Here is a 23,906-nt window from a genome sequence, read left to right on the forward strand (position 1 = left end):
TCACTGGCTCTGTGTCTGGGATCGTTGGAGCCTGTCCAATTCCAACAGGTTGTATCTAAACCGGAAAGGGGCCAGGAATGTCGCTGGGGCAGGGAGGGAACGGTGCTCCATAGTGCAGCTGATGCAGGTTAATGCTAAGTTGGCAGGAAGATGGGATACGATATCTGTAAACGTGAGGACTGCAGATGCTGGAGATCAGTGTTGATGGTGCTGGAAAGGCACAGCAGGTCAGACAGCATCTGAGGAGCAGGAGAATCGACGTCTTGGGCAAAATGATTCCTGATGAAGGGCTTTTGCCTGAAATGTTGATTTTTCTTGCTCTTCGGATGCTGCCTGACTTGCTGTGCTTTTCCAGCCACTCACTCTGGGATATGGTATAGATTAGATTACTTACAGTGTGGAAACAGGCCCTTCAGCCCAACAAGTCCACACCGATCCGCCGAAGCACAACCCACCCATACCCCTGGATTTACCCCTTACCTAACACTATGGGCAATTTAGCATGGCCAATTCACCTGACCCGCACATCTTTGGACTGTGGGAGGAAACCGGAGCACCCGGAGGAAACCCACGCAGACACGGGGAGAACGTGCAAACTCCACACAGTCAGTCGCCTGAGTCAGGAATTGAACCCGGGTCTCAGGCGCTGTGAGGCAGCAGTGCTAACCACTGTGCCACCGTGCCGCTCACTATATAGGACTGTAGTGGTGAGAGACTGACAAGTATGGTTAAAGAATGAAATCAGTACAAGTCAGAGTGTAAAGATAATCAAAGGAAGGTGCGAGTTTTATTGAAAGGAGATTTGTGAGTAAGGCAAATGAGTTGACAGGCGTGTTCCTTCCCACATGGAGATGTGATATTGTTGCTGTCAGGAGGAGCAGGATTGACTAATTCACCTTGAAAAATTCAATCAAATTCGATCTCCCCTGATGAAGCCATGCTGTAGATCCTTCATTGATTAATGCCTCTCCAAGTGGAGATTAATTCTGTGTCTCAGAACTGCTGCAGTAGTTTCACTATCATTGATGTTAGACTGACTGGCTTATCGTCTCCTGCTTCAGCCTTTCCTGAAACCCTGATCCCATTTAGCTGTCCTCCAATTCTGTGGCCAGAGAGATTCTGACAATTAATGTCAGAGCCCCAGTAATTTCCTCCCTTGCCTCCCAGCATGGCTTGGGATCCATCTCACCTCAGCCTGGGATGTATCCGCCTGTTAAAACCACAGGTACCTCCTGTCTCTCGGATGTTAATTTGTTCAAGTGTATCACTGTTTCCCCCCGATTTCTGTATCTACAACTTGCTTCTCTACAGTAAAAAGAGATGCAGACCAGTCATTTTAAACCTCAGTTCACATTTTGGCTGCCCCACCCTGACTGGTGGTCTGTGGTACACTCCCAGCAAAATGATTGATTGCCTCTTTTTGTTTTTAAGTTGCACCCATTTGCGGAATATTCTAGTATGTCATCCGCCTCTCTGCAGTGACTCCTTGGTCAGTATTGCAGCCCCCCCTTTCCCTTTTATGTACCCCTCCCAGTGTCGTCTGACGATCCCATGCTCCTGAGGTGACTAGGTGTGCAGATGAGGATTATACGGTTGATACAGTCCATGTGGACTTCAGAAAGGGTTTTTGACCGGGTCTCGCATGGAAGATGTTCTGGGGCAACTTGGCTTAGTGGCAGGAAGCAGAGGATGATGGTTGAAGCTTGCTTGTGTAACTGGAAGCCTGTGTTCGTTATGTACCACGGGGTTCAGAGCTAAGAGTGCACCTTAATGGTGAGACCCTAGGAAGTACAGAGGGGTCAGCGGATTGGTCCGTGGAAACAGCAGCACAGGGTGGATAAGGTGGTTAGGAGGCCACATGGGATACCTGTCTTTATTTGATAAGAAAGGCCGATCTCCCTGAACCGGCCTGAGAGTAGGGGCAGGAAGGTGATGGTTGGGAGGGGGTTGGGTTGGGTTGGGGTCGGGGGGAAGGTTGTTTGCTGGTTTCGGAGCTGCGGGCGGCGATCTGACCGGGTTCGCGGCCGCTCCCTGACACTGCTCGGTTCCGACGCCGCAGGTACTGGGTCTTCAGGTCCTGGGGCCGAGTGGGGACCACCATCGGCGGCAACAAGCTGGAGAAGATGTCCTCCAAAGAGGAGGCCGTCGACCATTTCCTGGGCCTCTACGAGGAAAAGACGGGCAACGCCTGGCACTCCAAAAACTTCACCAAATACCCTAAAAAGTTCTACCCGCTGGAGATCGACTACGGCCAGGTGAGTACCACTCCCGCCCCCCCCGTCACAGAAAGATCCGGAAGCTTGGTCAGTTGGCCCACTGTGTCTGTGCCAGGCCTTGAAGCTGCTGCCCAGTTAACCTCTGGTTCCCTCCTGTTCTGCTCAGGACCCCACCCCACACACCCCATTATCAATGACGCACCCTCGCTGGGCTAAAATCCTGTCTGTTTTTCCCCCTTCCCCTTTGCCACTGATTATAAACCTGCCTGTCTCTGGCTCTTGGTCCTCCTGCCTCTCATTCCAAATCTTCCGTGACCTTTGAACCCTCCCCAGTGTCAGATTGCCTCTAACTTCAGCATCATGGAGATTTTGCTGTGTACACAGAGGCCATGAGGCCCATCCTGTCCCCTGCTGGCCCTGGAGAGCTGATCCATACTGTCATTTCCTGCTCAAAGGAGACTAAATGCAGCTTCTCCGGCCACGGCCTCTGGACTGAAGTCCCACCCTGGCTCGATCTCGTTGACACTGGGGGACGTCTGAGGCCTCGCTGTCCTCCTGAGATGGTGGGCCCAATAAATAAACTCGAGACGGGAACGCAGTCATCTGCAGGAAACGTGGCCTGAAGGCAAAGTTTTCAGGAGGTCAGTCAGTGCCGAAGGTAGATCATTGACCCGACTGGTTAACTGCGTGAGTGAGGATTATGCCCAGCTGAGGCCTTGTTTTTGTCATGTTCTGTACCACTATTAGTAAAGCCAAGACGGTACTGCACACTGCTTTTGGTAAGGAGCCCCCTGAATTCAAGTGCTGGCCGCACTTGTCGCTAGAATTCAAATCTACTAATAATGACCCTCAGAAATCCAGAAAGTAAGAATACTGGTTGGCCATTCGGCCCTTCAAAGCCTGCTACACCATGGCTGACCATCCAACTCACTAGGCTGCCCCCATTTTTCTCCCCACAGTTTTTGATTCCCTTCAGCCCCAAGAATTGTACCCAACTCCCTGTCGGAACATTCGAGCATTTTGGCCCCAAGCACCTTCTGTGGTAGTAGGTTCCACAGACTCTGGGTAAAGACATTAATTACTTCATATCTCAGTCCGAAATGGCCAAGCCTACATCCTTAGACCTCTGGTTCCGCACTCCATGGTCGTCAGGTAGATTTTACCCAGTCTAGGCCTGTTAGAATTGTTGAAGTTTTTACAAGATGCAACCCCTCACCACCTTCATTCTACTAAACGCCAGTGGAATATCGCTGTTTCTCAATCCCACAGGATGAGGAAGCCGTGAAGAAACTCACTGCGAATTGTAATACCAAATCCAAGCTGGACAAAGCAGTCCAGGACCTCATCAAGACCATCTTCGATGTAGAGAGTATGAAGAAAGCCATGGTGGAGTTTGAGGTATGGCAGGTTGCAGGAGAGGGGGCACGGTGGGGAGGTCATTCTGGGGTCATGTGTGCATTCTGAGAAAAAGAATATCCTTCTAAGGAAGTGTTCAGTTGACAGATTGTGGGGGAAACCAGAGCGTGTCGCCAGCGTTACCAGCAGCTCCATTCAAACCCCCACTCTGGTTTCATTTGAGAAGTTTGGAACTGATTCAGCTCATCATGTCTGTGTCATTGCATTGAAAGCTGTTCAGTTGGCCTCCCTCCTGAAATATTAGTAACTGCTCCCTATAAAAGGACTATTGTATGATACCATGAAATACCTACAGATGAACCTCCTATATTTCCTGCCCGTGAGTTTTCCGTCTTTTACATTCATCGTCCTAGAGATGTCCAGCATAGAATCAGGCCATTTGGTCCAACCCGTCCATGCCGACCAGATATTCTAAATTAATCTAGTCCCATTGGCCAGCACCTGGCTCATATCTCTCTCAACCCTTCCTATTCATATACCCATCCAGATGCCTTTTAAATGTTGGAATTGTTCCAGCCTCCACCACTTCCTCTGGCAGCTCATTCCATACATACACCACCACACACTGTGTGAAAAAGTTGCCCCTTAGACTCCTTTTAAATCTTTCCCCTTTCACCTTAAAGCTATGCTGTTTAGTTTTGTACCCCCCTACCCCCAACTCCAGGGAAAAGACCTTGTCTATTCACCCTATCCATGCCCCTCATGATCTTGTACTTCTCTATAAAGTCATCCCTCAGCCTCCGTTGCTCCAGGGAAGATAGCCCCAGTCTGTCCAACCTCTCCCTACAGCTCAAACCCTCCAACCCTGCAACATCCTTGTAAATCTTTTCTACACTCTTTCAAGTTTAATAACATCCTTCCTATTCGCAGGGAGACTTCCAAAAGTGGCCTAAACAATGTCCTGTACATGACGTCATGTCCCAGTGTTTGCATGCACTTTGTGGTGTCAGCATTGACTGTTGAAACAAGCTGTGTGCATTTACAATAGGATTTCTCTATGTAAACAGGTCCTGGTCACACTGTATTCACAAGCTGCAGCCACCAGGTGGTGCTCTGGTGGTGGAGGGAGCAATCACTGGACTGATTGGTTATTCAGCCGTGCAGCTCTGTACTGGACTGCAGGGTGTAATCATTGCCTTTTCCTGGGTCATTCAGAGACTGAATGGAAGAGAACCAGCAAATATTTTCTTAACTCTGCAAACTGCATTGTATTTAAAATGAAAGTTAAATATACACAACACCAGGTTTATTTGGAAGTACTAGCTTTCAGAGCTGTACTCATTCATCAGGTAGCCAGTGGGGCAGGATCATAGGACACAGACTTTATAGCAAAAGGTCATGCAACTGGTGCGATATATTAATCAAACCTAGATTGCTGTTAAGTCTTTAATCACTTAAATGTGGATTTCAGTTGATTAATATGTAAATCCCAGAACTTCTTTCAAGTCACAGTCCCAAGATAACTTAAGGTTTTATTTAAAAAGGTGACAGCTCAGCTCAGTCAATGCATTAAAGGTGCAAGGTTAGAGTCAGGTTTAAAATGGAAGTCTTCCTTCTGTGATGTCTGAGCATACATATTCTTTCCTATTTACAAAGTTCATACACGCTTAGTGTGGGCATTCTGTCATATTTGTTATTTCTGTGGAACCGTCTGATATTTACTGGCTTCATCTTTGTCGGTTTTCCCAACAGATTGACCTTCAGAAGATGCCCCTGGGTAAACTGAGCAAGAGGCAGATCCAGAGTGCGTATGCCATCCTCAGTGAGGTGCAGCAGGTAGGCAGCAGTTCTCTCTCTCTGTACAGTACCCACTGGTTAGGGATACAGGATAGCAACTTCACAGGGTGAGATTTCAAATCCCACTGTGCTCAGCAAGCTTTGAGAAGATTTGTAGCTCAGGTTGAGGTTTTTGATGGTTTGCTTACAGAGCTGGAAGGTTCATTTCCAGATGTTTCGTCCCCCTACTAGGTAGGCCCAGTGAAGGTGTTATCTAACGAAACATCTGGAGATAAACCTTGCGGCTCAGCGAGCACACCTACAACCTACTGTGCTCAACGTGAAAGTGTTAAACCCTTACCTTCCCTCCCTCCAGTGTATCACTCTGTTCTGTGCACTGGACACTGTAACACCCTGCTCTGTGTACCTCACTGTGCGCTGGACAGTGTAACGCCCTGCTCTGTGTACCTCACTGTGCGCTGGACAGTGTAACGCCCTGCTCTGTGTACCTCACTGTGCACTGGACAGTATAACACCCTGCTCTGTGTACCTCACTGTGCACTGGATAGTGTAACACCCTGCTCTGTGTACCTCACGGTGCACTGGACAGTGTAACACCCTGCTCTGTGTACCTCACGGTGCACTGGACAGTGTAACACCCTGCTCTGTGTACCTCACGGTGCACTGGACAGTGTAACACCCTGCTCTGTGTACCTCACGGTGCACTGGACAGTGTAACACCCTGCTCTGTGTACCTCACTGTGCACTGGACAGTGTAACACCCTGCTCTGTGTACCTCACGGTGCACCAGACGTCGTGTACCTCAGTTGTCTCCAGTCAAGGGCAAGAACAGGAGCTGTGAGCTGTGATGTACATACTGAAACCTCTGTCTTTTCCTGTGCTAAGGTTGTGGCTAACAATGGGGCGGAGTCTCAGATATTGGACCTGTCCAATCGCTTCTACACACTCATCCCACATGACTTCGGAATGAAGAAACCACCTCTCCTGAACAACGAAGATTATATCCAGGTAACTGGGGAGGGTAATATGTGTACAATACTACAGTGTTGGTGATGGTGGTGGGGGAGGAGTGAAGGCCCTGTGCTAATGGCACTAGATCATTAAGCCAGCACCATCCTCATGATCTATCCTATCTGTCCGTCTTCGCTCCACCCTCCTCTCCATCCTATCACCTTTACCCCTTCCTCCATCCACCTATTGCACTCTCAACTACCTTCTCCCTAGCTCCACCTCCTTTCTGTTTATCCCTCTATCCCCGAGGCTTCTGGCCTCGCTCCTGATGAAGGGCTCCTGCCTGAAACGTAGATGTTCTTGCTTTTCGGATGCTGCCTGACCTGCTGTGCTTTTCCAGCACCACTCTAATCTTGACTGTAATCTCCAGCATCGGCAATCCTCACTTTCATCCATTAACTCAGAGACCCTGGTAATATCCTGGGGACGGTGTTCGTATCCCACTATACTTAGATTTAATAAAATTCTGAAGTTAAAAGTCTAATGATGACTAGGAAACCATCTGGTTCGCCAATGTCCTTTAGGGAAGGAAACTGCTTATCCTTACCCGGACTGGCCTATATATGGTTGACTTGTAGCTGCCCTCTGAGCCAGCAACACTTTCATTCTGTCAACAAATCGTAACTTCAAACGATTCAGAATTTTTCTATTTTCCAAAATTTTGGAGTAGTTGGGGGTGGGGGGGTAACTGTGGTTAGGAGAGTCGCTAACCGAGGCATTGGATTGAAGAGAATGGGTAAAGGGGCCAGAGAGCGAAGGGAAGGAAGCTTTGATGCAGGACTGGGTTGGTGAGGAAGGTGGGGGACAGTGGGTTGGATTTTGAAGAATTGAGAGCCGTCCCCTGGGGGCTGAGAAAGCTCAGTCCTCCTGATATTCCAAAGGAGAATTGCAGACATCATAACAGCCAAGGGGATTGTGCAGGGGAGTGGAGCTGACTGGGTAACTCTGTCACAGAGCGAGCATGGGTTACATGGCCACCTGCTCCAGTGATGCATTTGGAAATTTTACTGCTGACTTAACAGTACGGCCCCGTTCGGAATACTGCGTGCAGTTCTGGTCGCCCTGTCATAGAAAGGATATCATTCAACTAGAGTAAGAACAGAAAGGATTTACTGGGATGCTACCAGGACTGGACGGTTTGAGTTATAAGGAGAGGCTGGAAACGTGGAGACTTTGAGGGGATGACTGTACAGAGGTCTGTAAACTTAAACAGGGGCATGGTTAAGGTAGTTGGGAGTCTAAAACTAGAGGGTGTAGGTTTAAGATGAGAGGGGCAATTGTTTCACACACAGGGTGGTGAGTGTCTGGAACGGGCTACTGGAGGTAGTCGTGAAAGCACATACAATTTTGTCATTTAAGAAACATTTGGACGGTTACATCGATGTGATAGGTATGGAGGAATATGGATCAAATGCAAGCAAAAGTTTAATTGTGAAAACTGGGGCAGCCTGGACAGGTTGGGCCGAAGGGTCTGTTTCCATGCTGTAGATCTCTGTTACTCTACAATAAATTCCTTTTCAGCGCTCCCCTCTCAGTAAATGCTGCACCTCTCACTATTCCCCTCAGACCTGAGGTTGCTCACTTATTCGAGCCAGTTGTTTCTTGTCCCTAGCTATCAACTCAAGTCAAGATTACACTCTTGGCGATAGAGAGAGAGAGAGCTCAGCTTGATATCTGGGGACTGGATTCATGGTCTTAAGGGCTGAAAGGGGAGGTGTTTCCCACAAGACAGGGCTGTACATTCCGCAGCATTCTGGGCACCAGCTGGCTTTCCCGTTGTGAATCCCCTCAGCCAGGAATTCGGTTTCAGAGTCAAGCTGGCAGTAAAGTTCACTGAAGCTTCGCCACCTTTGAGGCTGGGTCACGGCACGCAAAATTTGTCACGCGCGCTGTCCGCCACTCACTGCGTCATTCCTGAGATCTGGAATGCACTGGGAGGTGGGTGCGGGGGTGGAGGGCGAGGTGTTGAAGAGTGGGGCCTAGCTAGTGGGCACCACCAGTTTCCCAAGAGCTACCACAGGCATGAAGGATCCAGTGGCCTAGTCCAGTGTCGCTTCCACTACGGCCGCAGATACTTTCAAGAATTATTTGCCGTGCCATTATAGTTTGTGAAATATCCAGAGGGTTTTTCAGATTCTGTCCAGTTTCTTGAAGAATGTCAGGACTATTGCAGAGTTGAGTTGAATCTTAAAGACACCTCTGTGCCTCTCTTGCTCACTGTAACTCACTGCACTGCTTTGTCCTTGTTTGGTTGGACTGGAGGTGCGTCTCTGTGGTTGTGTATCGGGTAACTGGGAATGGTCCTCTCTTCCTCAGTGATCCATGAAGTCTGTGGAATAAGTGCAGGATGGGATTTGAATGTCCTGATGTAGAAGTTCAAAGAGCCTGTGACTTTACTCCCTCGTCCCTATCTTTGCTGTGCCCCTCTAAGTTGGACCTCCTTACCTGAAGGAGACTTGCTTAAGAGAAGTGGAGCCAAGATTTACCAGATTGAGTCCTGACCTATGAAGGGAGACTGGGTCCCTTCACTGGAGTTTCAAAGAATAAGGGGCTGAATCTCAGAAACGTATAAACAATAACAGGACTTGACAGGGTAAACACAGGAGCGCTGTTCCCGATGACAGTGGAGTCCCCAACCAGGAGTCACAGGTTTTTTTTGTAGATATTTTTATTGAAATTTAACATTTTTGCAAATTTACAAAAATAAACAAAACTCTCAAATACAAACATTGATGTACAATTAAATCATATATACAATAGTCATAATTTAACAAAGAAAAGAGAAAGAAAGAAAACAAAAAGAGAAAAAAAAAGAAACGAAAAAAGAAAGAAAAAAAGAACTCAACTTTTTACTAATCTAACCTATAACTAACCAGAGTGTATACCTAAGTCTCTTACATGCTCGGAATGTATAAACATCAAATATAATAAACCCGTATTCGCGCAGGATTCCTCTCCCAAGGGGCCCTGGAGCAGCCCGGTCTGAAATCTTCACTAAATAAAAGCCCTTGTTAGGATAGCCGAAATATCTGCATTTATATAATTCAAAAAGGGCTGCCATATTTTATAAAATAATTCAGTCTTTCGGTGCACCATATTTGTGAGGAAGTCAAGGGGGATATATTCCATAAGGAGTCACAGTTTAACAATATGGGCGTATGAGATGAGGAGAAATTTCTTCACCTTAGAGTGGTGAACCTGTCAACTTACCTGCCCGTTTTGTAGCCAAAACATTAAGTGTTTTCATAAAGGAGTTTAATATATTTCTAAGGGATCAAAGGGTTTGGGGAGAAAGCAGGAACGGGGATAGTCAGCCATGATCATATTGAGTGGCTGAGCAGGCTTGAAGGGCTGAATGGCCTACTCCTGCTTTCTATGTTTGATCCCAGTTTGCTCCTGTCACCCAGCTCTCTAACTGTATCCCTGTTGTTTGCTGCCTCCCTGACCTTGCTCTTTCTTTCTGTGGTTTCCAGGCCAAGGTGCAGATGTTGGACAGTCTCCTGGACATTGAGGTCGCCTACAGTCTCCTCCAAGGTGGCAAGGAAGACGACGCCAAGAACCCCATCGACGTCAACTACGAGAAGCTGCACACACAGATCAAGGTGACTCTGGGCCCCCCTCCACTTCAGCCAAACGGCAGTGACCTTTCCCCGCCACCTTTCGGTTTGCTCTGTTGGCTGGACAGCTGCAGAGCGTTGCTGAAGTTACCACAGAGGTCCCACTCTCTCAACTTCGCCCCTTATCTGAGGCGTGACCTTCCAGATGAACCACCCCCAGTCATCTCCCCCCGATGAGATAGCAGGCCGATGGTTTTCTGCTCCCCTTCATTACAGTTATACTTTTTGCATTACACGAACTCTTGCATTCTTCCGGGCAAAATGAATCAGTTGAGCTTCTCTCCATTAGATTTCATCTGCCACTTGACTGTTTGTAGACCTGTCTCAACTCAGATCAATCAATCCACATTGGTCCATTTGGAAACTAATTCTGGGTACCATAATTTTTATTAAAATTCACATGTAAATTGATAACAGCAAGAAAAATCACAATTGCAAAAATCTGACTGGTTAAATGAATGTAAAAGGACTAGTTCAGTGAGACATGAAGCTGGAAACACTGAGCAGGATGTTTCTTAATTTGTGGCCATTGCTAGACTTGAAGCCACTGATTGCTTTTCCCACCCCTGTTCCTCTTGCTAGAATTCCTAAAGAACGCCACTCCAGAAAAGTAAATAATGAACATAGTCCATGGAAAAGGCTGCGGTGCAGGAAATGGGCGGGAAGCTGACTGGTGTAAAGCTGCCGTGGTCGAGTAGTACATGTGTCTGTCTTAGTCTTTCTTTAGAAACCAGATAAACATAAAAGGAATTAAACTACTTCGAGTCATTAAGTCTTCCAGGTTGGAAACAATACCCTACGGTCCAACCAGTTCATGCCAACCATAATCCCAATCATAAACTCGTCCCATGTACCTGCATTAGGCCCGTATCACTCCAAATATCCCCTTGTTCATGAACCGGTGTTATCACCAGACTATTAATCCAGAGACCCAGTTAGGATTCTGTGCACCTGGGTTCAAATCTCACTTCCGCAGATGCCGGAATTCAAAATCTACTGATAATCGTGAAACCATTGTCGATAGTTGGGAAAAACCCATCTGCTTCAGTAATGTCCTTTAAGGAAGGAACCGGCTATCTTCCCCTTGTCTGGTCTACATGTGACTCCAGACCCACAGCAATATGGTTGACTCTCAACTGCCCTCTGAAATGGCCCGAGCAAGCCACTCAGTTCAAGGGCAGGTGGGGATGGGTGGCACTGTGACTCAGTGGTTAGCATTGCTGCCTCACAGCACCAGGGTTCCAGGTTCGATTCCAGCCTCGGTCGACTGTCTGTGTGGAGTTTGCACGTTCTCCTCGTGGGTTTGCTCCGGTTTCCTCCCACAGTCCAAAAGATGTGCAGGTTGGGTGAATTGGCCACGCTAAATTGCCCCTAGTGTTAGGTGCATTGGTCAGAGGGAAATGGGTCTGGGTGGGTTACTCGTCAGAGGGTCGGTGTGGACTCGTTGGGCCGAAGGGCCTGTTTCCACACTGTAGGGGAATCTAATCTAATCAAATACTGGTCAGTCAGCGAGGCCCATATCTGACAAATTAATAAAAAATAGTTGACCAAATGTATTGTAACTGTACCCACATTCTCCCGCCCCTTCCCGGAAATTCATTCCACTCACGGACCATTCTCTGTGTTATCAAATAAAATTACCCCTCAGGACCTTTTCAAGTCTTTCTCCTCTCACCTTAAAAAATATGCTCCCTATTTTTGAAATTCCACAGCCTGGGGAAAATACAGCTGCCATTCACCTTATCCACATCTCTCATGATTTTAAAAACTTCTGTAAGGTCACCTGTCAACCTCCTGTACTCCAGTGAAAAATAGTCCCAGTCCATCCAGCCTCCCCTTATGATTCAAACCCTCCGTTCCCAGCAACGTCCAGGTAAATTTCTTCTGAACCTTCTCCAGCTTAAAATATCCTTAAAGCAGGGCATATACTTAAAGCACGCAGTCCACTCAAAACCAACACGTTTGAAAGTGTTGGATAACAAATCTATCCAATTCTGGTCTCCTTCCTATCGGAAAGATGTTATGAAATTTGAGAGGGTTCAGAAAAGATTTACAAGGATGTTGCCAGGGTTGGAGGATTTGAGCTACAGGGAGAGGCTGAACAGGCTGGGGCTGTTTTCCCTGGAGCATCGGAGGCTGAGGGGTGACCTTATAGAGGTTTATAAAATTATGAGGAGCATGGACAGGATAAATAGGGTTTAGGGTGAGAGGGGAAAGATATAAAAGAGACCTAAGGGGCCACTTTTTCACACAGAGGGTGGTACGTGTATGGAATGAGCTGCCAGAGGAAGTGGTGGAGGCTGGTACAATTGCAACATTTAAGAGGCATTTGGATGGGTATATGAATAGGAAGGGTTTGGAGGGTTATGGGCCGGGTGCTGGCAGGTGGGACTAGATTGGGTTGTGATATCTGGTCGGCATGGACGGGTTGGATTGAAGGGTCTGTTTCTGTGCTGTACATCTCTGTGACTCAATGACCAGCTTCTATTCCCATCCCCATGAGTGGTGAGGAATAAAGGAGGGAAAGAGAGTAGATGGGAGGGGGAAGTGAAGAGCTGGGTTTATTCTTTTATTCCCATGTGGGGATGTAGGCATTGCTGACGAGGCTGGTATTTGCTGTCCATGCCTGATTGCCCTTGAGCGATTTGGCTGCCAAGACCATTTGAGAGGGTAGTTAAGAGTCAACCGCAGTGCTGTGTGTCTGGAGCCACATACAGACCAGGCAATGACATATGAACATACAAACATTTAATAGCAAATTTCCTTCCCTATTGATGTTGGTGAACCAAGTGAGTTTCTACAATTGGCCTGGTCGCCATTTTAATGTGTCTTTTAATTAAATTTTGCCGCGTGCCTTGATGGGACATGAATCCGTGTCTCCAGTATTACCCATACAGGGAGAACAGTGATGTAAATACAGAGGGAGAGAGAGAGAGAGATTGGACAGAAAGTGTACCACACAGAAAAGGGGAAACTGATACCATCTCAAATGTGAATATAAAACAATTAGGATGTGCATTATTTCAACATTGCATTTCATGTTGAGGACGATATTCCAGTTTCACTTCAAGTCTGCAGATATTTCACATCATCTGTCTTCGCTTCATAAATCTTAAAGGACAATACAGGTTTGGCAAGTTGAGTGTGGACTATTTTGAAGAACAGCTCATTAAATGAAATAGTGTGCCCCATCCAAAACTCGCACGAGGGACTATTTCAGGAACTAATCATGAACAGAGGAATATACTTTCTGAAATGTACTCCTGGCTGGCTGCTAAAGTTTTAACCTTTTGAAGTTTGACACTCATCCTCACGGATCACAATACTTCCAGGTTTCATAGCACCCGCACATTTTAAAATGGTGCCCATACAGTAAAGTCTCTGTCATTAATATCAGCCAGGAAGAGCGGGGCTCCCTGAGGAACACAAGTACTGTCTTATTTAAAGACATTCGCTGTTGTTTCGTGTCACTCACCCGATTTCACATTCACGTTGTAGCCATTCCATCGTAGCTTGGTTACTGCGGAGCTAACGTTGACAATACTGCGTGTTTCATCATCACTCGGTTCCTTACTGTCTTTTAAACTCTGTGCCTTAGGTTCTGGCCAAGGAGACAGACGAAGCCAAGTTAATCGTCGAGTATGTTAAAAACACACACGCTGTGACACACAACCAGTACGACCTGGAAGTGATGGAGGTGAGTGCTGTGGGGGCGTTTCATGGCCTGTGTTTGGTCAGGCCTTTCGGACAGTAATGTGAGGTTTGGAGTTGCCTCCCTTTCCGAGGAGGCGCCTATCAGAGGCCAGGCAAAAGTGAGGACTGCAGGTGCTGGAAATCAGAGTCTAGATTAGAGTGGTGCTGGAAAAGCACAGCATCTGAGGAGCAGGAAAATCATTGTTCCAGGCAAAAGCCCTTCATCAGGACTGGAGGGAGGGAGCCTCCAGGTTTTACCAGAGGCCTGCAATTGTTTCCTGTCTCCAGGGGGCAGTTCCTGACACTGATAGAGAACACCATCTTACAGAGCAGAAGGAGGCCATTCAGCCCATCATGTCTACGTATGCATTGTGGCATAATGGCATTCTGCCTTTTCCCTGTAACCCTGCACACATTGTCTTTTCCCTGCGACATTGAAGGGAATCCAGGGCGGGGACCTAGCTCCTGCCCATTCATTTCGGTGCCTCCTCACTAACACTCTGATAACAGGGCAGCCACGTGACCGGTGGGATACGGGCCCTTACGTCTCACCGGCTCCCTGGTTTCTCTCTGTGGGTGTGACTCCCCTGTTAAAACCAGCTCCCAGGTTTGTTTCAGGTGAATTAGTGAGGAGGGAGGCCTTCGACAATCAAATATCTAGCTAGCCCAAGGTGCCACAGGAAGAATGGGCAAGTAGTCAGCTCCAGTGTGACAGTGTGCAACACCTTCACTGGTGCGTGTGGGTCTGAACTATATCCTTGGTGCTGGTATATATTCACCCTGAGTCTTTACAATGGAGCCCTCAATACGTGGAGGTGGGGTGGCGGGGAGGTAAATGTGGGCATTCTGTGGCGTGTGGATTCTGGCACATTCTGGGGCCTTCCTTTCTCTTTCTCTTTCTGACAGATCTTCAAGATTAAGCGCGAGGGGGAGGAAGAGCGTTTCGAGCCCTTCAGCGAGCTCCACAATCGACAGCTGCTCTGGCACGGCTCACGCATCACCAACTTCGCCGGCATCTTGTCACAGGGTCTCCGCATCGCTCCCCCAGAGGCCCCTGTGGTGAGTGACGGTGGACGGGGAGGGAGGTGTGAGGGATTGGTGAGAGTGAGAGATGGGGGCGGGGAGGAGGGGTGAGACAGAGACTGGGTTGCGATTTAGAGAGGGGTCTGGGGAAGAGGGAAAGGGAAAGAGTGATAGAGAGAAAATCCAGGTGAGGGGAGGGTCCAGGGAGAGACAGCAAGTTCAGGCGAGAGTGAAATGGGGTTTGGGAGAGAGGTCTGGGGTTCCGGTGAGAGACAGAGGATCAGGGCTAGGGAGAGAGACAGGTGGAGGATTTAGGCTAGAGTTTACAGACAGAGGCTCCGAGAGACAAAGACAGACTTAACGTCCAAGAGAGTAAGACAGACAGACAAAGGGTCAGAGATAGAGGGAGGGGAGGGTCTGTCCTGGGTCAGAGTCAGTAGCAGATTGTATGAATGTTCCACCATTTTACTTTTTATTTGTTCTTTCTCTTCCCAGACCGGCTACATGTTTGGTAAAGGAGTCTATTTTGCTGACATGGTTTCCAAAAGTGCCAATTACTGTCACGCATCACAGGCCGAGCCTGTGGGGCTCATTCTGCTCGCAGAGGTGGCTTTGGGAAACATGTGAGTAACAGAATGGCTTTTCATTGTCTCTCTGTGAAGCTGTAAGCTGTCATTCATGTAACTCTGATCTGAGATAGGAACCTCCTTTGAACCTGCACTGTTCCTCACTGATCTGTGTCTCAATTCCATTGACCAACCTAAATCTTTAAAATTTTTAATTGAAAACACTTGGCCACTTCAGAATAAGTTCTCTTTATCTATACAGACATTAGCCCCAGCATGGATCTCCGCTCTGGGATTGGAGCTGTTAGCCCCAGCGCGGAGCTCCGCTCTGGGACTGGAGCCGGTCGCCCCAGCGCAGAGCTCCGCTCTGGGACTGGAGCCGGTCGTCCCAGCGCGGAGCTCCGCCCTGGGATGGAGCCGGTCGCCCCAGCGCGGAGCTCCGCCCTGAGATGGAGCCGGTCGCCCTAGCGCGGAGCTCCGCTCTAGGACTGGAGCCGGTCGCCCCAGCGCGGAGCTCTGCTCTGGGACTGGAGCCGACAGCCCAGTGCGGAGCTCCGCTCTGGGACTGGAGCCGACAGCCCAGTGCGGAGCTCCGCTCTGGGACTGGAGCCAGTTGCCCCAGCGCAGAGCTCCGCTCTGGGACTGGAGCCGACAGCCCAGCGCGGAGCTCCGCTCTGGGACTGGAGCTGGTCGCCCCAGCGCGGAGCACCGCTCTGGGACTGGAGCTGGTCGCCCCAGCGCGGAGCTCCGCTCTGGGACTGGAGCCGACAGCCCAGTGCGGAGCTCCGCTCTGGGACTGGAGCCAGTTGCCCCCTGTGATGATGAATAATTAACCCTTCCATTGATTATTTTGTCTTCAGGTGTTGATCCCAAGGATATTGACTGTTGAATATTGTGTTTTCAGGCACGAGTTGAAACGAGCGAATCATATTACAAAGCTACCGAAAGGCAAACACAGTGTGAAAGGTAAACTCCGTGGTGGGGTGTCAGGCTGTGCTAAGGGCAGTGTGGGGCAGCGGGCAGAGGTTGAGCCCAGGGAGGGAGGCAGTGGCGAACAGAGTGGAAATGAGAAAGTGAACACTGGCTCTGGGCTGGGGAAGGTGAACACTGGCACTGAGCCGTGGAAGGTGAACACTGGCACTGAGCTGTGGAAAGTGAACACTGGCTCTGAGCTGTGGAAGGTGAACACTGGCGCTGGGCCGCGGAAGGTGAACACTGGCGCTGAGCTGCGGAAGGTGAACACTGGCGCTGAGCTGCAGAAGGTGAACACTGGCGCTGAGCTGCGGAAAGTGAACACTGGCGCTGAGCTGCGGAAAGTGAACACTGGCACTGAGCTGCGGAAGGTGAACACTGGCTCTGAGCTGCGGACGGTGAACACTGGCTCTGAGCTGCGGACGGTGAACACTGGCTCTGAGCTGCGGAAGGTGAACACTGGCGCTGAGCTGCGGAAGGTAAACACTGGCTCTGAGCCGCGGAAGGTGAACACTGGCACTGAGCCGCGGAAGGTGAACACTGGCGCTGAGCCGCGGAAGGTGAACACTGGCGCTGAGCCGCGGAAGGTGAACACTGGCGCTGAGCCGCGGAAGGTGAACACTGGCGCTGAGCCGCGGAAGGTGAATACTGGCACTGAGCTGCGGAAGGTGAATACTGGCGCTGAGCTGCGGAAGGTGAACACTGGCGCTGAGCTGCGGAAGGTGAACACTGGCGCTGAGCTGCGGAAGGTGAACACTGGCGCTGAGCTGCGGAAGGTGAACACTGGCGCTGAGCTGCGGAAGGTGAACACTGGCGCTGAGCCGGGGAAGGTGAACACTGGCGCTGAGCCGCGAAAGGTGAACACTGGCGCTGAGCTGCGGAAGGTGAACACTGGCTCTGAGACGTAGAAGGTGAACACTGGCTCTGGGCTGCGGAAGGTGAACACTGGTGCTGAGCTGCGGAAGGTGAACACTGGCGCTGAGCCGGGGAAGGTGAACACTGGCGCTGGGCCGCGGAAGGTGAACACTGGCGCTGGGCCGCGGAAGGTGAACACTGGCGCTGGGCCGCGGAAGGTGAACACTGGCTCTGGGCTGCGGAAGGTGAACACTGGCGCTGGGCTGCGGAAGGTGAACACTGGCGCTGAGCTGGGGAAGGTGAACACTGGCGCTGGGCTGCGGAAGGTGAACACTGGCACTGAGCTGAGGAAGGTGAACACTGGCAGTGAGCTGCAGAAGGTGAACACTGGCTCTGAGCTGTAGAAGGTGAACACTGGCAGTGAGCTGCAGAAGGTGAACACTGGTGCTGAGCTGGGGAAGGTGAACACTGGCGCTGAGCTGTAGAAGATGAACACTGGCACTGGGCCGCGGAAGGTGAACACTGGCACTGGGCCGCGGAAGGTGAACACTGGCGCTGGGCCGCGGAAGGTGAACACTGGCGCTGGGCCGCGGAAGGTGAACACTGGCGCTGAGCTGCGGAAGGTGAACACTGGCGCTGGGCTGCGGAAGGTGAACACTGGCACTGAGCTGAGGAAGGTGAACACTGGCAGTGAGCTGCAGAAGGTGAACACTGGCTCTGAGCTGTAGAAGGTGAACACTGGCAGTGAGCTGCAGAAGGTGAACACTGGCGCTGAGCTGGGGAAGGTGAACACTGGCGCTGGGCTGTAGAAGATGAACACTGGCTCTGGGCCGCGGAAGGTGAACACTGGCACTGGGCCGCGGAAGGTGAACACTGGTGCTGGGCCGCGGAAGGTGAACACTGGCGCTGGGCTGCGGAAGGTGAACACTGGCGCTGAGCTGGGGAAGGTGAACACTGGCGCTGGGCTGCGGAAGGTGAACACTGGCACTGAGCTGAGGAAGGTGAACACTGGCAGTGAGCTGCAGAAGGTGAACACTGGCGCTGAGCTGGGGAAGGTGAACACTGGCGCTGAGCTGTAGAAGATGAACACTGGCTCTGGGCCGCGGAAGGTGAACACTGGCTCTGGGCTGTAGAAGGTGAACACTGGCGCTGGGCTGCGGAAGGTGAACACTGGCTCTGAGACGTAGAAGGTGAACACTGGCTCTGGGCTGCGGAAGGTGAACACTGGCGCTGGGCCGCGGAAGGTGAACACTGGCGCTGAGCCGGGGAAGGTGAACACTGGCGCTGGGCTGCGGAAGGTGAACACTGGCACTGAGCCGCGGAAGGTGAACACTGGCGCTGAGCCGTAGAAGGTGAACACTGGCAGTGAGCCACAGAAGGTGAACACTGGCGCTGAGCTGGGGAAGGTGAACACTGGCGCTGAGCTGTAGAAGATGAACACTGGCTCTGGGCTGCGGAAGGTGAACACTGGCGCTGGGCTGCAGAAGATGAACACTGGCGCTGGGCCGCGGAAGGTGAACACTGGCTCTGGGCTGTAGAAGGTGAACACTGGCGCTGGGCTGTAGAAGGTGAACACTGGCTCTGAGCTGCGGAAGGTGAACACTGGCGCTGGGCTGTAGAAGGTGAACACTGGCTCTGAGCTGCGGAAGGTGAACACTGGCGCTGGGCTGTAGAAGGTGCCCAGTGCGATTTATTCCGGGGGATTTCTCTCTCCTGTTATTTGTGACACTGATGAATAATAACTTGCTGCCAGTGTGTTGGGCTGAGATCACCGACTCCGGGAAACGCCACCACTCCTTGTTAGACCTGGTCCCTGGAGTCCCCTCTCCCCTGGTTCCTGGTGCCAATTCCGCGTGACTGTGTGCTAGTTTCCTTCTGATGGCAAAAGTGTGGGCTGAGTTACATGTAGCATTCCTGTTGGTTAGAAAGTAGGAATGAGCGTGGACCATTCGGCCCTTCGAGCCTGCTGTGCTATTCAGCATGATCATAGCTGATCATCCCGTTTCACTCCCGTGCTCCTGCTCTCTCCCCATACCTTTTGACCCCCTTCAGCTCTAAGACGTTAACTCCTCCTTGAAAACATTCCATTTGACCCTCGAGTGCTTTCTGTGGTAATGAATTCACCTCTGGGTGAAGACACTTCTCCTCCTCTCTGTCCTGAATGCCCTGCCTTGTATCCTTAGACTGTGATCCCTAGTTCTGGGCTCCCCTGTCATCAGGAACATCCTGCCTTTACCCACCAGCATTTTATCAGTGAGACCCCACCCCGCATTCTCCTAAACGCCGGTGAATCTAGCCTGGAGCGCTCCAGCCTGCCTTTGTAAGTCCATATGATATGCGATATGTGCTTGGTGGAGGGGCCAGGCAGCCTCACTCTGAATTCAAGATGGCGGCAGCTCAGGGAGGGGAGGGGGGGAGCTGTTGTGTATGAGGGGCTGGCCTCGCTTCCCTGTTTGGGGGTGGGGGGGAAGGGGAGTGGTGCTGGTGGTGAAGTGGGTTCTTCCTGAAGAGCAGCGCACTACCCACACGTCTATCGGAGCGAATAAGCCTCTTCCTCCTGTCTTCCCCACAGGCATCGGCAAGACTGCTCCGGATCCTAATGCCACGGTCAAGATGAATGGAGTGGACATCCCATTGGGAAAGGGTGTCCAAACACAAGTCACCGATTCCAGTCTCCTGTACAACGAGTATCCTTCTCTGGGGAAACAGGGAAAATCTCAGCAGGTCTCGCGGTATCTGGAGAGAGAGAGAGAGAGAGAATGAGAGTTAATGTTTCCGGTCGCTCCTCCTTCAGAGCTGAAGGGAGTTGGAAATATGATTTTTTTTGTCATCGTTGGTATGGGTGGAGAAAGATTCATTGGCCAAATAAGACACACATGCAAATTTGAAATGGAGCACAGTACTCCTGGTCTGGAGTTACTGAATCCAGAATTGTTACAGCGTAGAAGGAGGCCTTTTGGTCCATCAGGTCTGTGCTGATTCTATCCAATAATGCCAGTCTCCTGCCTTTTCCCCATATCCCTGCACAGCATTACTATCCAAATAACCACCAAACACCCTCTTGAATGACTCAGTTGAATCTCATCATGCTTGCTTTGATTAAACGTCACTTTAAATCCATACCTCCTTACTTTTCTGAGTTAGATTCTCTAGTGTGGAAACAAGTCTTTTGGCCAAACAAGTCCACACCAACCCTCCAAAGAGAAACCCACCCAGACCCATTCCCCTACATTTTACCCCTGACAAATGCACCTAACGCTGTGGGCAATTTAGCCTGGTCAATTCACCTGGGCTGTGGGAGGAAACCAGAGCACACGGAGGGGACCCGCACAGAAACGAGGATAATGTGCATTTCCACACAGACAGTCTCACGAGGTGGGAATCGCACCCAGGTGCCTGGTGCTGTGAGGCAGCAGTGTTAGCCACTGTGCCGCCTCATCTACTCTGAGCTCATGACTTTGAAATCAAACCTCCTTTCAGTCTTCTGTCTAAGGAGCAAAGACCCAGCTTCTTAACTCTTTGTTGTTCTGCTTCTTTAATGATTGTATGACTTTTGCTATTTAGACAGTTTTCCATTATTCTGCCAAGAACACTCGCTCCGAAGCAGTGCTTTATCTCTTTGCAGCACTGATGGCTTTACTTTTGTTCCATAACATCTTTGTTATTTTCTCCCTCCTGCCCTCTTGCATTCACCTCCGCCACTGTATTGGACTCTAGCAGTTAGCTCTTTTCCTCTACACAGACGCTGCCAGACCTTACTCAGCATTTCCAGCACTTGCTGTTTTTATTTTAAATTCATTGATGTCACTTGTCACAGCGAAGGCCAGCTCCTGAGCTGTAAAATGTTGCTCAGAAAGTAGGATGCTTGCTTCTGAATAAATGTTCTGGGTTCACGTCCCACTTCTGGACATACGCCCTCACATCCAAGCCGGCATTCCTGTAGTGAGGGAGAGCTGCCCTCTTATTAGTGGCTGTTATGGTACATTGTTGGTGGAGGCCCATGTTCAAGTCCCACCTGCTCACAAGGTCTGAGCAAGTTGATTAAAACATCAGGAATGGATGCGATTCTGAGTGAAACGGGCTTGGATTTGATAGGAGAGCTGTGCTGGGGGATGACAGCAAAAATCAACAAGAGTGAATCCTCTCGTACAGACTGCACACTTGCTCTCTCCCTCTCTCTCAATGTCACACTTTTTTTTCTCTCTCTCTTTCGCTCATATTCCCTCATCCCCTCATATTCTCTCTTAATCTTATGCATTCTCTCCTTCTCAGTGTCACATGTTTTCTCTCTCTCTCTCTCTCTCTCTCTCGCACACATTCACAATGTTTCCATCCCAACAATTAGGAGAAGGGCCTTTCCTGTAATAACACGATGTAGAGAGAGGCCATTTGGTGCCCATGCTTTGAAAGCCTCTGTCAGTACTAATCACTTGGCTGAGGTAGTCGGAGTCCCTTTGTGCTGTCATAAAGTCCAGGCACAGCCACCTTCCCCACCCCACCCCCCCATCCCATACAGACTGGGACAGTTTTCCCCCAGCCCCTCCAAACCCATGGGACACTATCCCGCCACTGCCAACAGTAGGTAAGTGTTCCCCTCCCCACCCCACCCCACCCCACCCAAAACACCGAATGAGGGAAATAGTGTCCATTCCCCTCTCCCCCACAACAGTGAGTGGGAAACAGCAGATTAGATTACTTACAGTGTGGAAACAGGCCCCTCGGCCCAACAAGTCCACACCGACCCGCCGAAGCGCAACCCACCCATACCCCTACATTTACCCCTTACCTAACACTACAGGCAATTTAGCATGGCCAATTCACCTGACCCGCACATCTTTGGACTGTGGGAGGAAACCGGAGCACCCGGAGGAAATCCACGCAGACACAGGGAGAACGTGCAAACTCCACACAGTCAGTCGCCTGAGTCGGGAATTGAACCCGGGTCTCAGGCGCTGTGAGGCAGCAGTGCTAACCACTGTGCCACCGTGCCGCCCACTAAGATAAGAATCAACCGGATTGGCTGTGGGTCTGGAGTCATGTGGAGGTCAGACCAGGTAAGGACGACAAATTTCCCTCCCTCAAGAACCAGCAGATGACAGCAACGATGGTTATATGGTAGCTTTGAGGCTAGCTGTTCAATCCAATTGGATTCCGATTTCCCCACCTGCCCTAGTGGTATTTGAAACCCTCTCTCCAGGGCGTTAACCTGGGGTTCTGGATGACAGCACCACCTCCTGGTTTGGTGGTGGTGAGGGAGCTGGGGCACAGTCTGCACTGGACAGCCAAGACTTGGTGAAGAACAGGCCACAAGGGAAATTACCGGGGCGGGGGCTGAACTGGGGATGTGTAAGGAATGAGAGGCACGGCATTTCATTGACGGAGTTGTCTCCTTGACCCATGACCTTTCAGGTACATTGTCTATGATGTGGCCCAGGTGAATCTGAAGTACCTTCTGAAACTGAACTTCAAGTTCAAAACCTCACTCTGGTGAACGCACTGCTTCTTTGGAACCTCCGCTCCCTAAATAAATTTAAAAAAACACCATTTGCAAAATTCCAGGCTACCGGGGGCAGTGAAGGATGGGAGGGGGAGGTTGCATCTTGCAAAGGTTTGTTGGGGGGGGGCTGAATATCAGATCTCCCCTTCATCTGCTCAGCTGAGCTGTGCTGGGGGGGAGGTGGGGAGGGGAGCAGAGAGCTTTGGTAAGCTGGCGTGGTTGGGAATGGTGTTAATATGGCACCCTACCCCCAATCGACAAACTGACAAAAGCCATAAATTAGGATGATTGTTGTTAGAATTCTTTTTTTATATATAAAAAGGAAAATGTGCAAGGCTGACTACATATTTTTGGGTTTGAGTGTCATAATGGCTGTTAGTTTTAATTCAGCCAGTCAAGTGGCTTTACTGACTGTTGGGAAGCATTTACTTTACTTGTGAAAGTCCTGACTGGGAGGAGAGAGGGAGGGAACCCACCTTTATTAAGGCAGGCAGATCCAGCACTGTCTGGTTTTGCTTTGTATTTGCTACCTTCCCTTCATTTGATGGGCATTTTTCTTTCTCTATAACTTCATCCTTCACTTCAATGTTTTGTTTTTCCATTTTATATTAGGTGAGGAATAAAGGACGGCTTTAAAACAAAAACCATTGGTACGTCTGTGTTTATTATAGTGTGAGAATAATTGGAATCCCTACAGTGTGGGAGCAGTTCACATTGACCCACCCACAGCCATCCCATATTCCCATAACCCGGCATTCCCTATAGCTCACCTGGACACTGGCCAAACCGCCCTAACCTGCACGTCTTTGGTGGGAGGAAACTGGAGCAGCTGGAATTGACCTTGGGCCCCTGGTGCTGTGAGGCAGCAGTGCTCACCACTAAACCATCATGCTGCCCAGTTATGGGATGAGTTGTGCCTTTGTTAGTGTGAAGGGGGTTTTGCAGCAGGTAAGGCTGGTAACAGGTTTTTTTTAAATTCATGCATGAGATGAGGGCATTGCTGGCTAGCCTGGCATTTATTGTCCATCCTTAATTGCCCAGTGCCCATTCATGGCAATCATTAGACTTTGAAGTCCTGATATTTGTTGAAGTCAGATTTCACCAACGGGCCTGGTGGGATTTGAACCCAAGTCCCCAGGATTCTGTATTAACAGGCTGGCGATAATACCACTAGGCTATTGCCTCACCTGTTGGCTCCCTACGTTGCACTCCAGCCTGAGGCAAAAGTTCACAGGTTCCAAGTGCGGCAGGATTTGAACCCATAATGCACGCTGACACACCACCTGTAGTACATGGGGAATGC

At 50.0% G+C, this 23,906-nt stretch overlaps 1 protein-coding gene across 1 annotated transcript in view; it reads left to right on the forward strand.

Annotated features, from left to right (window-relative positions):
* parp1 (poly (ADP-ribose) polymerase 1) overlaps positions 1–23,247 on the forward strand; it is a 64,201-nt gene extending 40,954 nt beyond the window's left edge. The window contains exons 13-23 of the mRNA XM_060848572.1: positions 2,060–2,255; positions 3,486–3,614; positions 5,325–5,408; positions 6,255–6,377; positions 9,854–9,982; positions 13,596–13,694; positions 14,597–14,749; positions 15,209–15,336; positions 16,184–16,245; positions 19,679–19,793; positions 22,516–23,247. Of these exons, the coding sequence (XP_060704555.1) occupies positions 2,060–2,255; positions 3,486–3,614; positions 5,325–5,408; positions 6,255–6,377; positions 9,854–9,982; positions 13,596–13,694; positions 14,597–14,749; positions 15,209–15,336; positions 16,184–16,245; positions 19,679–19,793; positions 22,516–22,597 (1,300 nt within the window). The 3' untranslated portion in view covers positions 22,598–23,247. The remainder of the gene's footprint in view (positions 1–2,059; positions 2,256–3,485; positions 3,615–5,324; positions 5,409–6,254; positions 6,378–9,853; positions 9,983–13,595; positions 13,695–14,596; positions 14,750–15,208; positions 15,337–16,183; positions 16,246–19,678; positions 19,794–22,515) is intronic.
* The last annotated feature ends 659 nt before the right edge of the window (positions 23,248–23,906 follow it).

The sequence above is a fragment of the Hemiscyllium ocellatum genome, chromosome 3, assembly GCF_020745735.1.
Source record: "Hemiscyllium ocellatum isolate sHemOce1 chromosome 3, sHemOce1.pat.X.cur, whole genome shotgun sequence".
NCBI lineage: Eukaryota > Metazoa > Chordata > Chondrichthyes > Orectolobiformes > Hemiscylliidae > Hemiscyllium > Hemiscyllium ocellatum.